This window comes from Nicotiana tomentosiformis, chromosome 7 (assembly GCF_000390325.3).
Source record: "Nicotiana tomentosiformis chromosome 7, ASM39032v3, whole genome shotgun sequence".
NCBI lineage: Eukaryota > Viridiplantae > Streptophyta > Magnoliopsida > Solanales > Solanaceae > Nicotiana > Nicotiana tomentosiformis.
The window spans coordinates 16,242,850-16,256,008 of record NC_090818.1 but is presented as its reverse complement, the minus strand read 5'-3'; the positions used below and the strand labels follow the sequence as shown (position 1 = coordinate 16,256,008).

The 13,159-nt window shown below is 33.9% G+C and overlaps 1 protein-coding gene and 1 pseudogene across 1 annotated transcript; both read right to left on the bottom strand.

The window, feature by feature from the left end:
* Window positions 1–22: 22 nt before the first annotated feature.
* On the bottom strand, window positions 23–1,852 carry LOC104113253 (uncharacterized). Its single transcript, XM_009623366.4, has one exon. The coding sequence runs from the start codon at window positions 1,684–1,686 to the stop codon at window positions 529–531; it is 1,158 nt and encodes a 385-aa protein (XP_009621661.1). The 5' UTR covers window positions 1,687–1,852; the 3' UTR covers window positions 23–528.
* A 3,015-nt stretch (window positions 1,853–4,867) lies between these two features.
* Window positions 4,868–8,966, bottom strand: LOC104113251 (sesquiterpene synthase 15b-like; annotated as a pseudogene).
* Between the last annotated feature and the right edge of the window lie 4,193 nt (window positions 8,967–13,159).

The following is a 13,159-nucleotide window of genomic DNA, read 5'->3' as shown; positions in this document are numbered from 1 at the left end:
TTTCCAACTTCAGGCCCCTTCCAATTCTTTCGCGGATTTGGTGCAGATAAGCTTATCCTGTTGTATCAGGTAAGGCATACATTCACATACTCGTGCATAAAGTGTAGGTGAAAGTGCCTACCTACCTTTATGACGTTTTAGCATAATGGAAGAACACAAAATGTTTATAGTTTTTTTACTTCTAAAGGATCACCGTTTAGCTCAATTGCATGCTCATCATGTGAGATTTATTTGGAGTAGTCATTCTGAATCGAGTCCTTTGTTTTTCCTCTCAATTTGAGGCTGAAGTAGTTGATGCCAAAGTCGAGTAAAGCCTATTTTAAGACACCTGGTGCAACTCACAATTTATGATATTTGAGTAATAAAATAGCTACTTGTCAACAAAACAGTTTAGACAGTTTTCTGCAACTTTTCAAGTAACTGTTAAAATAGATTAGAGAGTGGAAATGCTATATTCAATTCGTTAAGATAATTACAATAAGAGTGAGTTTCATGTGTTTTTCAATTTTCAGCTAATACTATACTCGATTAAGTTGCAGGCATTATTGGAAGCCTTTCCTCTTGTGCACGCAGAGAGTGCAGGTCACTGCCATTAGCAAGGCTATTGAACTCCACAGATTTCGATGGCATTGTTGGGTAACGTCGTTGGCAGAATGTCACCAGTCTTTTAACCGACTGCAGATACTTCCTAGTTGTCTCATTGTTCATGATATGAGCAACACTAACATTACTCGTGTGAATCTTCTCACGAGCTGAACGTTCATGAATACCAACCATAGTAACACCAATAGGCCAAGGTGCATTACCAATTGCTATATCAATATATTGATCCATTGCTGCTGAATATTCCCTCTTCCTACAGCATTCAACCATCACAATTAGTGCTTGCCTTATGTCCTCAGCAAGTAACTTTTTCCTGCACAGCTTGAATAACGGATTCAAGTCCCTAGCACATTCCATAAATGTAGCTACCCTCCGGTTTTGATCAGCCTGATTAGGACTCCTGGTATTCTCATCAATCTCCTCATTCCACTCATTCAATAACTTTTTGAAGAACACCAAAATCTTATCCTCATCACACAATTCCTCAAAATTCGTTTTCATCCTCTTCAAATCTTCTTCATCATCTTTATCCTGATCTGTTGTGGCCTTGCGCTTCTTAATTGCACTCAACGTCATCCCTGATTGTCGCTTCTTCAATTCAAGAATAGATCTCAAAAACTCATTGGTTTGCCCCTCAGTCATATCACTATCATCAACTTCAAACAATCCAGCTTTCAGCACAGAATTCAACCTATCAAGCCGCGCCTCTTCAATTTCTCCGAATAAAGTCACCGGTTGTTTTAGAAACCTTAGGCGGCGAATTACTTCTTCTCGCGGAAGGGAGGCTGATGAAGAAGATGATGAATATTCCGGTTTGATCATCGGGCATTGTATGTCGGATTTAGTAACTGTAGAATTCCTCTTCTGTTCTAATAATTGCTTTTTACGTAGGGCTTTCGCTTCGGCTTCGCGTTTTTCCTCTTCGCGAACTCTTTTTTGGCGTTTCTGTTCGATCTCCAACTTATTGAAATATTTCCGGCAACGGAGGTCTAGGGCTAGGATTTCTCGTAGCTTTTCTGCTTCCTGTTTCAGTGTATCCATGTCGTGAATTGGAGGTTTAACTACAAACGGAGAGAATCTCATAATCAACGTCCAAACTTACTTTGCATTTATTTATACAAACTTTGCATAGCAAAACTTAAACCCAAGCCGCGTAGGATTCGAATTCCCTTTTACAAAAGACTTTGCATAGCAACACTAAGGCCTAAGCAGTGTAGGATTCGAGTTCCCCTTTTAAGTTATATAATATAGAGAAATACATATCTTTTGTTGCTCTAAAAAATAGCCAATATTTTTTTTTGTATATTTGTGTATTATATACATATGATATACATATTCTATATACTTTTTGGTTAGTAGATGCAATTAGTTTCTATCAACCAGTCAACTTGTATTTTGCACTATAACATATAATAAAATAATGTTATATGACACGTAGAAAGTTACATGGTTGCCTGGGGTGCTTATTTGTTATATTCAAATTTTTTCCTTAAATCCTCTTAAAACCAAGACATCTTCATTAAAAAAAAATGTTGGTTTGTCATATATAGAGCAAGTGCATACTCAAAATGCTAGTCACATGGCAATGTGATTCAAATGTGACTCAAGAATAGGGGGCGGCAAACGGGCGGGTCGGGTTGGATATGGGACGAGTCAAAAACGTGTATAAAAAACGGATAAATTATCCGACCCGACTCATATTTAATACGGATAAAAAATGGGTTAACCGGCGGATAATATAAGTAACCATATTATCCATGGCTTCATGAATATGATCACTTTTGGGAGAATTCTTAGCTAGCATTTGGCCATAGATTCCCAAATTTGTTTTGAAAAATTTAATTTGGGTGAAATTTGGTTTGGAGATGAAAATGTGTTTGGACATCAGTTTTCAAAACATATTTCACTTTAGTTTTTTGAAAAAAAAAACATGAAACATGACTTATACCCACAAGTTCTAAAAACTATCACAAATACCCAATATTACCTTCATCAATAACATTCATTATTATTATCACAAACCATAGTCCTGAAACATAAATAAATTTGGTACAAAATTATCATTTTTATAATGAACTACATAATACACTATCAGATGACCAAGAAGACGAAACAACATTGTTACAAAATAATAAATGGTGGGCTCTTTTATAATATACGAAAGTTTGGGGCAATTTTTAAAAAATATAATAGTAATATTTTGGGTCAATCTTGAGTTGGTTTTGGGATTTGGGTTTTGGGTTTTGTGAATTTGCCAAAATATGGATAAAATTTATGAACAAATATGTATTTGCCAAAAAAAGTTTTGGCAAAATCTATGGCCAAATGGGTCCTTAGTCTCCCAAACTTGAGGAACCCTCAATTTGAGGTTTTAGAAATATAAAAGTTAAAACTCATTAGTTATCTATTGGTCATCCGTTGGTCATCCGTTGGTCATCCATTTTCTAAAATAGATAATATGGTTTTTATCCATATTTGACCCATTTTTAAAAAATTTATTATCCAACTCATTTTCTATTAGATAATATGAGTGGTTAACCACTATTTTGCCATCCATGCTCAAGAAGGCAAGATGGTGGCAAAAGATTAGACTACATTGAGTTTCACAATGCAACATTATTTACGTAACCATACTATCTTGTCTTTGACCAATTTGGCTTTGTTAATTCCAACACGTACTCATCAAAATTTAAAACCAAGTCGCTGCTATCTCTATACCAAAAATACTGGATCGATGTTTGTTCGCCCCTACCTCTTCATCTTCACCTTCCACTGCACCAATTTTTGCAACTTCTCTGCAATTTAACGTCTTAATAATTGTTGTAAATATTAAGACAACTTTCTTTTTCTAATTTTATCACTAATTATGCCTTGTCAATATATCAAGCTATTAAATTCATATACCTTTAATGAAATTAATCATGATTCTAGAACAAGTTATTAATAATATTTCTTAGGGGTGTACAAACCGAACCTGAAAATCGCATCAAACCGAAAAGTCAAACCAAGCCGATTAAAAAATCAGAATATGTTTGGTATTGAGTTAAAAAATCTGAACCAAAACGACATATAAATATATAATTTTTATATATACCTTTAAGAGTTTTTACAGAATTTTCTTTAAAAAATGTCTAAAAACATTTGCGATTCTCTTATGGGATGTAATATTTAGTTAAATATGAAGTGCTCTATATTTATTAACTTTAAATAATGGGTTGTATGATCACTTTCTTATCAAGTGTTAGTGAAATACGTCAATCTCTTTGTTCTTTCATATTCATACATCAAGATCTATTAAATTATTATATCTTTTTTCGAATTTGAAATGATATTTCAATAATTTAAAATTAAATAGAACATATCATTATATAGGTTCATATTTATTTTTATTTTTAATTATTAAATTCGGTTAAGCTTGAAAGTGTATATCAACGTAAAATTATTATCAGACGACTAAAAAATAAATATCATGTGTTACTAAGAAAATTCTTCCACAAGAATATTTTAATAGATCATATATTTGTCAATTTTTTCAATTTTTACTAAACATATATTTACTTATAAAAAATTTAACAAGGTAAGATTAAAATAATATTCATATAACAAAATAAAACTCCGAAAAACCCGATAAAACCGAACCAATCCAAACCAATATAGTTGGTTTGGTTTGGTTTTGATAAAAACCGAACCAATCCGGTCCATGTACGTTCATTATTTCTAACAACAAAAGACAAATGCCTTATTTTTCAGATTTTGATATTTTGTTCCCAAGTAAAAATTAAGTTTATGTAATGATTTTCCCTTTCCAAACTTCTGAAAGAGGATTTAGATTATTATTCTTGTCACAATTGTATAAGTCTGCGACCAGCACTTAGTGAGCCACGAACCATTACTCACCAGTTTGTTTGGACGGTTGTTCCGTGTTGTTTCATAATGTATCGTATCGTATTGTAGTATACTGTATCGTTTTGATGTATACAATGTTTGGATATATTGTATTTTTTTGTCGTCGTTTCATGATATCATGAACCAGTATAATATGAATAATAAACTTACAATATTATAAAGAAAAAATAAGGTACAACGTAGAATTATTATATAAAAGTTAGGGTAAAGGATAAAATATGATTATTTAATAATAAGGAAGAGCATGATGAGAAAAAAAAAAGAAGGTAACGACGCGACCACACCAAAGCGGCCATTCCATAAAGTGACACTTTTCATCGTTACGTAACGACGGATTTAACGATACAATACAATAAAATTTAAATAACAATCAAAACAAACAAACATTGTATTTAAGTAACAACACAATACAATACAATACAATAAAATACAATACAAACAACAGTAACTTACTCAAATCGTGTATATAGTCGGAGCATCTAATTAACTACACAGAGACAACTCTAGTTTGGACGCAACCCAAGAAACATCAAGCTATAAAGTAAAATTCTCATGTTGCGATAGGATCAATTAGCACCATAGAGACGACGTCTTTCAAGTTATTTTTGGAAAATGTATAAGCATCTTCATCTTTATAAAAGAAATCTGCAACCCTTGTAAGGTTGAGCACTGGCATTAGCAAAACTCTTGGTACAGCTGTAGGTTTTAGGCATTCTCGATTCAAATCCTTCCATCTATTCTCTATTATTTTCCTAATTTCCATGTATGCTTCTTCTTTTGTGACACCATATTCATTCATGTAACATTCGATACCTGAAGCTACATCTCCTCTTTCAAGCTCTATCTGCATCCATAATATAATTGAAAAAAAAAAATTAAAATAAGAAGGAAACATTATTTCGGATTAAATCATACATCCTAATCCTTGAGCTATTATTTGCATGTACACTAATTTTCTTCAACTTTTTACTTGTGTATATGGAAAGAATATTTATACTATCACGTCACTTGAGAAGATAACTGTAGGGTACAAGTTAAATTACACTAATAGTATAAAAAGCATTTATACTGTTTGTATATAAAAGTAAGATCTTATTTATATATATTCAAGGATTGCACCAATAAATAACAAGACCTCATGTGTTACAAGATCGTTGAGCAATCTTGCAATTATACACGAAGCGACGAGAATTGTAGGTTCAGTTGATATCCAATCAAATGCCGCCTTAGTTGCTACCTCTCCCATGCCTAACCAAGAAGTAGTGGCAAGCAATAGGTAAGTGCTCGATGGAATTCCATTCTTTATATACTCCTCCATTGTTGGGACATTCATCCCATGATACCATTTGGCCTCTTGGAAGTAAGCCTTCAACAGCTTTTTCATCTGAAAGTTCATGGAATTTGGTTCACTGAGTTTAACTAAATCCAGTACTTTGACGCGATACGCAAATATATATGTGAATGGTTTACTAAAAATTGAATAAATATTAAAAGTTTAAACTCATATTTTCAAAGTAACCGAATTAAATGTCAGGTACTTAAGAGTTGAACCCATCAAGTTTTAATTTTTGCATCCATCTCCGAAGTTGTTCACTATTTTGTTACCTCAGTTATGGAATATTCGACTCCAAATGACTTATTATCATGATTTTCCAACTCTCTCTCCACTTCACGGTAAACATCAAGAAGAGCACGGTAAGAGAGCTTCATATACGGCGGTAACTCTTCTGAAGCATCAATGTTCCACCTACATTTATGTCAAATATCACATTCAGTCAAATTATATTCTACTGTGCAAAAGAGCATTGCTAAGTTCTTATTTTCTCTACCTAATGTTTTTCCCAGGGGTGTCAAATGAGCGAATTAGGCTGATTTTGGGCCGATCAAAACGGATTGAGTCAATAATTGGGCAGGTCAAGTGACCCGCCCGAAAATTAATTGGATTAAGATGGGCTAAAATTTGGGTCATAACCCAACTCGCCCAACTTTTAACAAGCTTTACTTAATTTGTGTTGTTTTCTTATGAATTGTATAATTACTAAATAAGAATTTTTTTCTTTTATTATGGTCATATATAACATATCAAACAAAAAATATTATTTTAAAGATATTTCGGTAAAGTTACTCATGGATCAATTTGGGCTAAAAATCAGCCCAACTTTAAATAAGTTAAGTTGAGTTAAATTGGGTCAAGATAGACTGAGCTCAATAAATGAGCGGGTCAACAATCATCCCAAACGACGGGTTGGGCGGGTTATTTGGGCTTGAGCCAAATTTGACAGCCCTAGTTTTTCCAAATGTCGAAATATAAAGAAGTAAGCTATTGATGTGAGAAAATTAAAAAATTACCTTTCAATTGCCTTTGTGAGGAGAGTAAGTTCATCTAATGTGCCATATGTATCGTAAGTGTCATCCATAATTGAACAGAAGCATTACACTTTGGTTAGTATTTTTCTGGCAACGCTATACTGAGGCTCAAAGTATACACCTAAACTCCAGAAGTATAACTCAACTACTCTGTCTCTTGCAAAAGGTAGTGTCTCTGCTATTTCCGATTCTTTCCACCACCTAAAATGTAAAGTAATTGGAAGAGAAAATTTGATAAAGTAATTTAATCATATAAAAGTTGTTTACACTGTCAGTGAGTATAAAGTTAAATTTTGTAAAGTTAGGTTAGTGAATGTGTAGCTTGCCAGTTACCTTGTGATATCACATAGCTCCCTTTTATGCAACCTTTGCAAGATGTTGAAATCCAATTTAGCAACATTTAGTAACACTTCATTGCGTGATTCATCTTCTTGGTAAAATGAAATGTATTTCCTCGTTCCTACCCTTACTATAGTATTATTGATTGGATACTTTAGTGCATCGCTCACTTGCATCACGAGAGAATTGCTCAATTTAGGCAACATTTGCTTCAAATGAGCGTTGGTGAAATTAACTGCTTCGTCCAGAATTCCTTCACCCTGTACTCTAAATTGGGCTGCTTCATACAAGCTCAACAATCCTTGCACGTCACTAACCAATGCTTTCTTATAATTTACTTGATCGTCAGTGAACTTCCTAAAAACATCTGCTCCGAAATAATTTTTATATTATCAGTACACAAAAGTTAACTCTTATTCAAAAAAGGACAAGGCTCCGGATGAGCAAACAAGCTTGAGTAACAATTGCATAAGTATAAAACTTATTTGCGCTATCAGTGTAGCTAAACCTATTATAGTAGATTGGTTATCATTAATTTTAAATTAGCAATAAATACTCATTCTACAAATTTACCAGTTATAGCTATCTTATAAGTGATCTGATTGTGTTAATATCTTTTTTGCACTGACAACTTAAACTCATTGCATAATGTCAAGTAGGAGGAAGATTACTACCAGATGAAACATAATAACCATGTTGCCTAAGTAATCGAAAGCTTAGAGCAACAGCATGAAGGTCACTTTCATCAACTTGGCCAATCCATTTTTCATAACTAGTATAAATGTAAGCCAATGATTCCTCAATCTCATGTTCAAAATGGTACGCCAATCCAAGCAATTGGATTTTGTTGATTATGTCAAGCTTTTGCAAAGATTTGGAAGGAGCCATCTTTAGCATTTTTCTCACTTCTTCTTTTAGGTCCTCGTGCTCCTTCTCTTCCCATTCATTTGCTACCTACACGAGTAAATTTTGAAATTTGTTACTATGGAGTATATGTTAGTATTTTGGAAAGATGGATTAAGGCATATATAGTGTGTTCAAAACCCCGAAAAAGATGGTAAAAAAAGAGAGAGTAACTAAATCCAATTATACCAAGAGATCAGCATAGGCAAGAAAATGGTCTCCCCAGATAGTAGGATAATGATTGGCACTGCGCCGTGTGACCTCAGCCTCACCAGCAAACCCATCCATTTCTTCTTCTTTTGAAGGAGTAAAGGAAAAGAACCAAGATTGATCAATATAGGTGTTAGTGTGATATTAATGAACTCAAAAGGCGAACTTATGGTCACCGTGCCGTCAAAATTTATTCGCACCCAATGTTTACATCATAATTATGGTTTAGTCATAATTATGTTTGTGAAAATATATATCATGTATTTACTGGTTTGATATAAACACGTGATGCGAGTAATTAAGTTTCTGTTCTTAGGATGCATCCCCAAATAGATCCATTAACTTACTACTACAAGGGGATTATTCACATTTTTTGAAAGTGTGTGGATGTTAGAACATATTCCATACTTACTAGTAACTTTTTAATGTATGAACAAAATATAGCAATATAGGAGTAATGCTATACTTCTATGCAGAACAGCACTATTATATGAATTGCCCTTGATAAAGGAAAACAGGAACATACCTTTTAATTACCAGTTCTTGGCTCTTTGCCAAATGCAAAGTAGTGTGGCTTAGGCTCTGTAACTAGGCTTAAAAACTAAGAATGTAAATTAGGAAAGTTGTCTTTAGGTTACCCAGACACACACAACATGATTCCGTTAGTATTTATAAAGCTTCGTAATACCAATAAATATCATATACAAAGTATATCACTTTTAGTGGTCTATTTTTGAATTTGTACTCCCTTTAACAAAAAATAAATAAAGTATATAGTTTACAATTTTATCCATAATAATGATAGCATTTCCAAAAGTTTTGAGAAATGATTTGGAAAATGAGTAGTTAATGATAAAGGTAAAACAAGAAAAAATATTATTTTTCTCTTGATTTAGTATAGTAGATAAGTAGAAGTGAAAATATATTTTTCGTATAATAGGCAAATAAAAATGAACGGAAAGAGAATTAATTATTAACCGGAGGTCAATTAACGGCACCAATTTGATAATGGAGACTTCAAAAAGAAAAAAAGAGATTTGACCGATCCATATTATTTAATAGACTTATTTATCCATGCTAGAGAGGTTATCATTTAATTATATTTAAATATATAAATTAATGATAATTTAGGATACCATAATATTAGATATTTATCGAAAATAGTCTCTTTACTTTCAAAAGCTAGGCATAAGGATACGTACGCACTATCCTACTCAAACTTCACTTGTACCCCACTTGTACTTGTAAGTTTGTTATTGTTATCGTTATGATATTAATGCATTTAATAGGGAACAAATACAGATGCATCAGTTATTCCCTATCAGCTAACCCCCTCTCTCACGGAGTCCAGAACCTATTTGTGTTTTTTTTGGACAAGTGTGACGGAAATGTGTGTTTAAAAAAATGAGTGACCTTTCTATATATAGCGCTCTTTTAAAGAGCGCTATACTTTAACAGAGTTTTGGCCGTTAAAGTATAACGCTCTTTAAAAGAGCGCTATATATATATATATATATATATATATAACGCCACTTTAAATCGCACTATACAGGTGCATAGCGCGGTATATAAACGCGCTATGCCCGTTTTGTGGGCCCACAAATAAGTCTCTTGCGTTTAACTGACATAACAATAATTCAAATGGGTATAGTGCTGCCGGGCGGGATGGGATGCGTCTCAGGCCAGCGGCTGCATTGAAGCACACAGGTTGTGGGACACATTGATTTTTTTTTTTTGTATTTTATGTAAATAATAACAATAATTTTTTATGTTTACATAATATGCGCATTATATTTTTATTTTCCCGTTCCTTCTTTATTTTAATACTACAACACAAACATAAAACATAGCAACTTAACATAATTTAAATTCAGTATAACTAATGAAAATACATGACATGGGAAACATAAAGATAAAGTAGTACACTCAACACATACATGTCATTGTTTAGTCACTGCCGCCCATTATTATCTGCTCCAACCACTTAAATTTCTCTTCCATCTTATTTTTTTCTAATTCTGCCTCTTTCAGTTTCTCCTTTAACTCCGCAATTTCTTATTTATATTCTTTTTCATATTCACACTGTTTTAAGGTCAAATCATGAAGATACTGCAAAGATCGTTTGTAGCATTCCTACTTACAGGGTTCATCAATCCATACCTCAAAATTGCAAAAAGGTTCATCGGGAACCCTATAAAACTTGTTCACACACATCCAGTAGCGGCGTCCAACTTCACCTCATCCCAACAATCATTCATCATATATTTTTTGCTGCACTGGCACCTTAGTACATAAAGGAGTTCAGATATTTGTTAAAGCGTAAAAAAAAAAACCTTGCTTTTATGAAAAGTTTTGCTATTGGTTATTGTTAAGCACAGAAAATAACTAGAATGCGCCCGTTATTTATAGGCAAGACAACACACATAACGTAGTATTTAACAGCGCTATATATATATATATATTCACATAACGTAGTATTTAACCGCGCTATGCTTTGCATGTTAAAGATTCTTTCGGATACAAAATAACTTTTTCTCAGACGCGCAGCTTTTCAGTTCGACAAGACAATACACATAACGTAGTATTTAACCGCGCTATATATATTCACATAACGTAGTATATAACTGCGCTATATATATATTCACATAACATAGTTTTTAACCGCGCTATATATATTCACATAACGTAGTATTTAACCGTGCTATATGTATTCACATATTTATCAAAAATCTACCTTTAACTCAACTATTTTTGAACTATATTTATCAAATATATTCACATATTTTTCCGTTTTTTAATCCAATACTATTTTTGATTACATGAATGGGAGGGAGAAATACATTAATTTACTCAACTAAAAAATATTAAATATCAATATGATTTAACAACAATGGAAACATAATTTTATTTGATACATCTTGCAACATAAACAAAACAACTACTTATTATAACATAAACTCAATGATAGTTGGGCACATTAGAAAAACACCCACCACGAGCTTGATTACCACTGCCACCCAAACCAGCCGAAGGACATTTTTAACGGTCGTGTCCTGTTTGCGAGCATATACCACATTTGCGTGCATGAACGGTATCGCTAACATCCATTTAATTCCGTATACGCGTTCTCTTCTGCACCTGTATTCGACGCAAATAGTCCTTGTTACACACCATTTTAAATGGTTCCGGCGGTCAATAAGGCTCAGCACCCACTGGCTATAACTGCCCACTATAGGTGTTTAAGTGTCACGACCCAAAATCCCACTAGTCGTGATGGCACCTAACCCAACCCGTTAGGTAAGCCAATTTCCATCTATCCAATTCCAATGAAATTAATTAAAAAAATAAATCTAAAACCAATACATCTCCCCAAGAACTGGTAGTACAAATCATGAGCTTCTAAGAATAGAGTGTACAAAGTGAAAATGAAATAAATACATAGTCTGTTTGAATAATACATAAATAGAGCTTATATAAATCTAAGGTTACCCTGAACAAGAGGCAGCTATAACAGGAACGCAGGTACATCTTCAGATCCCGCAACCATCGAGCACAGCAACAACGTCAGCCAATATCTGCACACAATGTACAAAAGTGTAGTATCAGTATAACCGACCACATGTACTGAGTAAGTAACAAACCTAGCCGTAGGTTGAAAGTAGTGACGAGCTTCTACTGGTCCAAAACCACTAGTCCACAACAGTCCATAACAATATAAAGCAAATTGTATAAGAAGAAACACAGAGATAAAAATGCTCAGCCAAAATATGATTTCAAAAATAATAGTTCTTCCTTTCAAATACATCAGTGAAAACCCAAATCGTTTGCCGAAGTTGCCAAAAATATGAATAATTTGAGAACAATAATTCTTCCAAAAATCATTTCAATCGTAAATAAAATATATCATTTTCTTTCCCAGATAACCAGTGTAAAACAAATACATCACTATGCCCATCTGTCAACATGTGTGAAAAATCATGAATAATGTGATACCGTACAGCATGAGGAAAATACATCTCTATGCATATATGTCATGTATGCATGTCAATGCAATGTATCTCAGAGATTGCACTCATGTACTCACAGTCTCAAAGTACTCAATCTCATTGTCTCGCATTCTCTCTCACTGTGCTCAGCACACTCAATCACTCAGCGCTATACAATATCTGCTGCGCGTGCAGCCCGATCCCTGTTTATAGTCGACTGCGCTCACTAGGGGTGTACAGACTCATGAGGGGCTCCTACAGCCCAAGCGCTATAAGCACAGACAACTCACGTGCTGCACGGACAACTCGCGTGCTATAATATCATATCTGGATCCGCACGGACAACTCAGTGCTGCAAGGATAACTCACGTGCTATAATAATATCTGGATCCGCACGGCCAACTCACGTACTATAATAATATCTGGATTCGCACGGCCAACTCACGTGCTATAATAATATCTAGATCCGCACGGCCAACTCACGTGCAATAGTATAATATATAGATCCGCACGGCCAACTCACGTGCAATAGTATAATATATAGATTCGCACGGCCAACTCACGTGCAATAGTATAATATATATAAAGCCAACATGGCCTGCTGCGGCGTGCAGCCCGATCCCAAAAATATCCTCACAATTAGGCCCTCGGCCTCCCTGAGTCATCAATCTCTCTAGTCTCTCTTTCATTGGCTCACAATGTCATGAGAATAGCCCAAAAATGATGATATGATGTATCAATAAATAATAACAGAGACTGAGATATGATATGCAATGAAATGAATATGACTGAGTATAAATTTTCATTTTAAAATAAATATTTCACAATAATATGACCTTTGTGGG

What these genes read in the sequence shown, in the direction of transcription:
- LOC104113253 (XM_009623366.4), bottom strand. Translation starts at nt 1,686, where the DNA reads ATGAGATTCTCTCCGTTTGTAGTTAAACCTCCAATTCACGACATGGAT.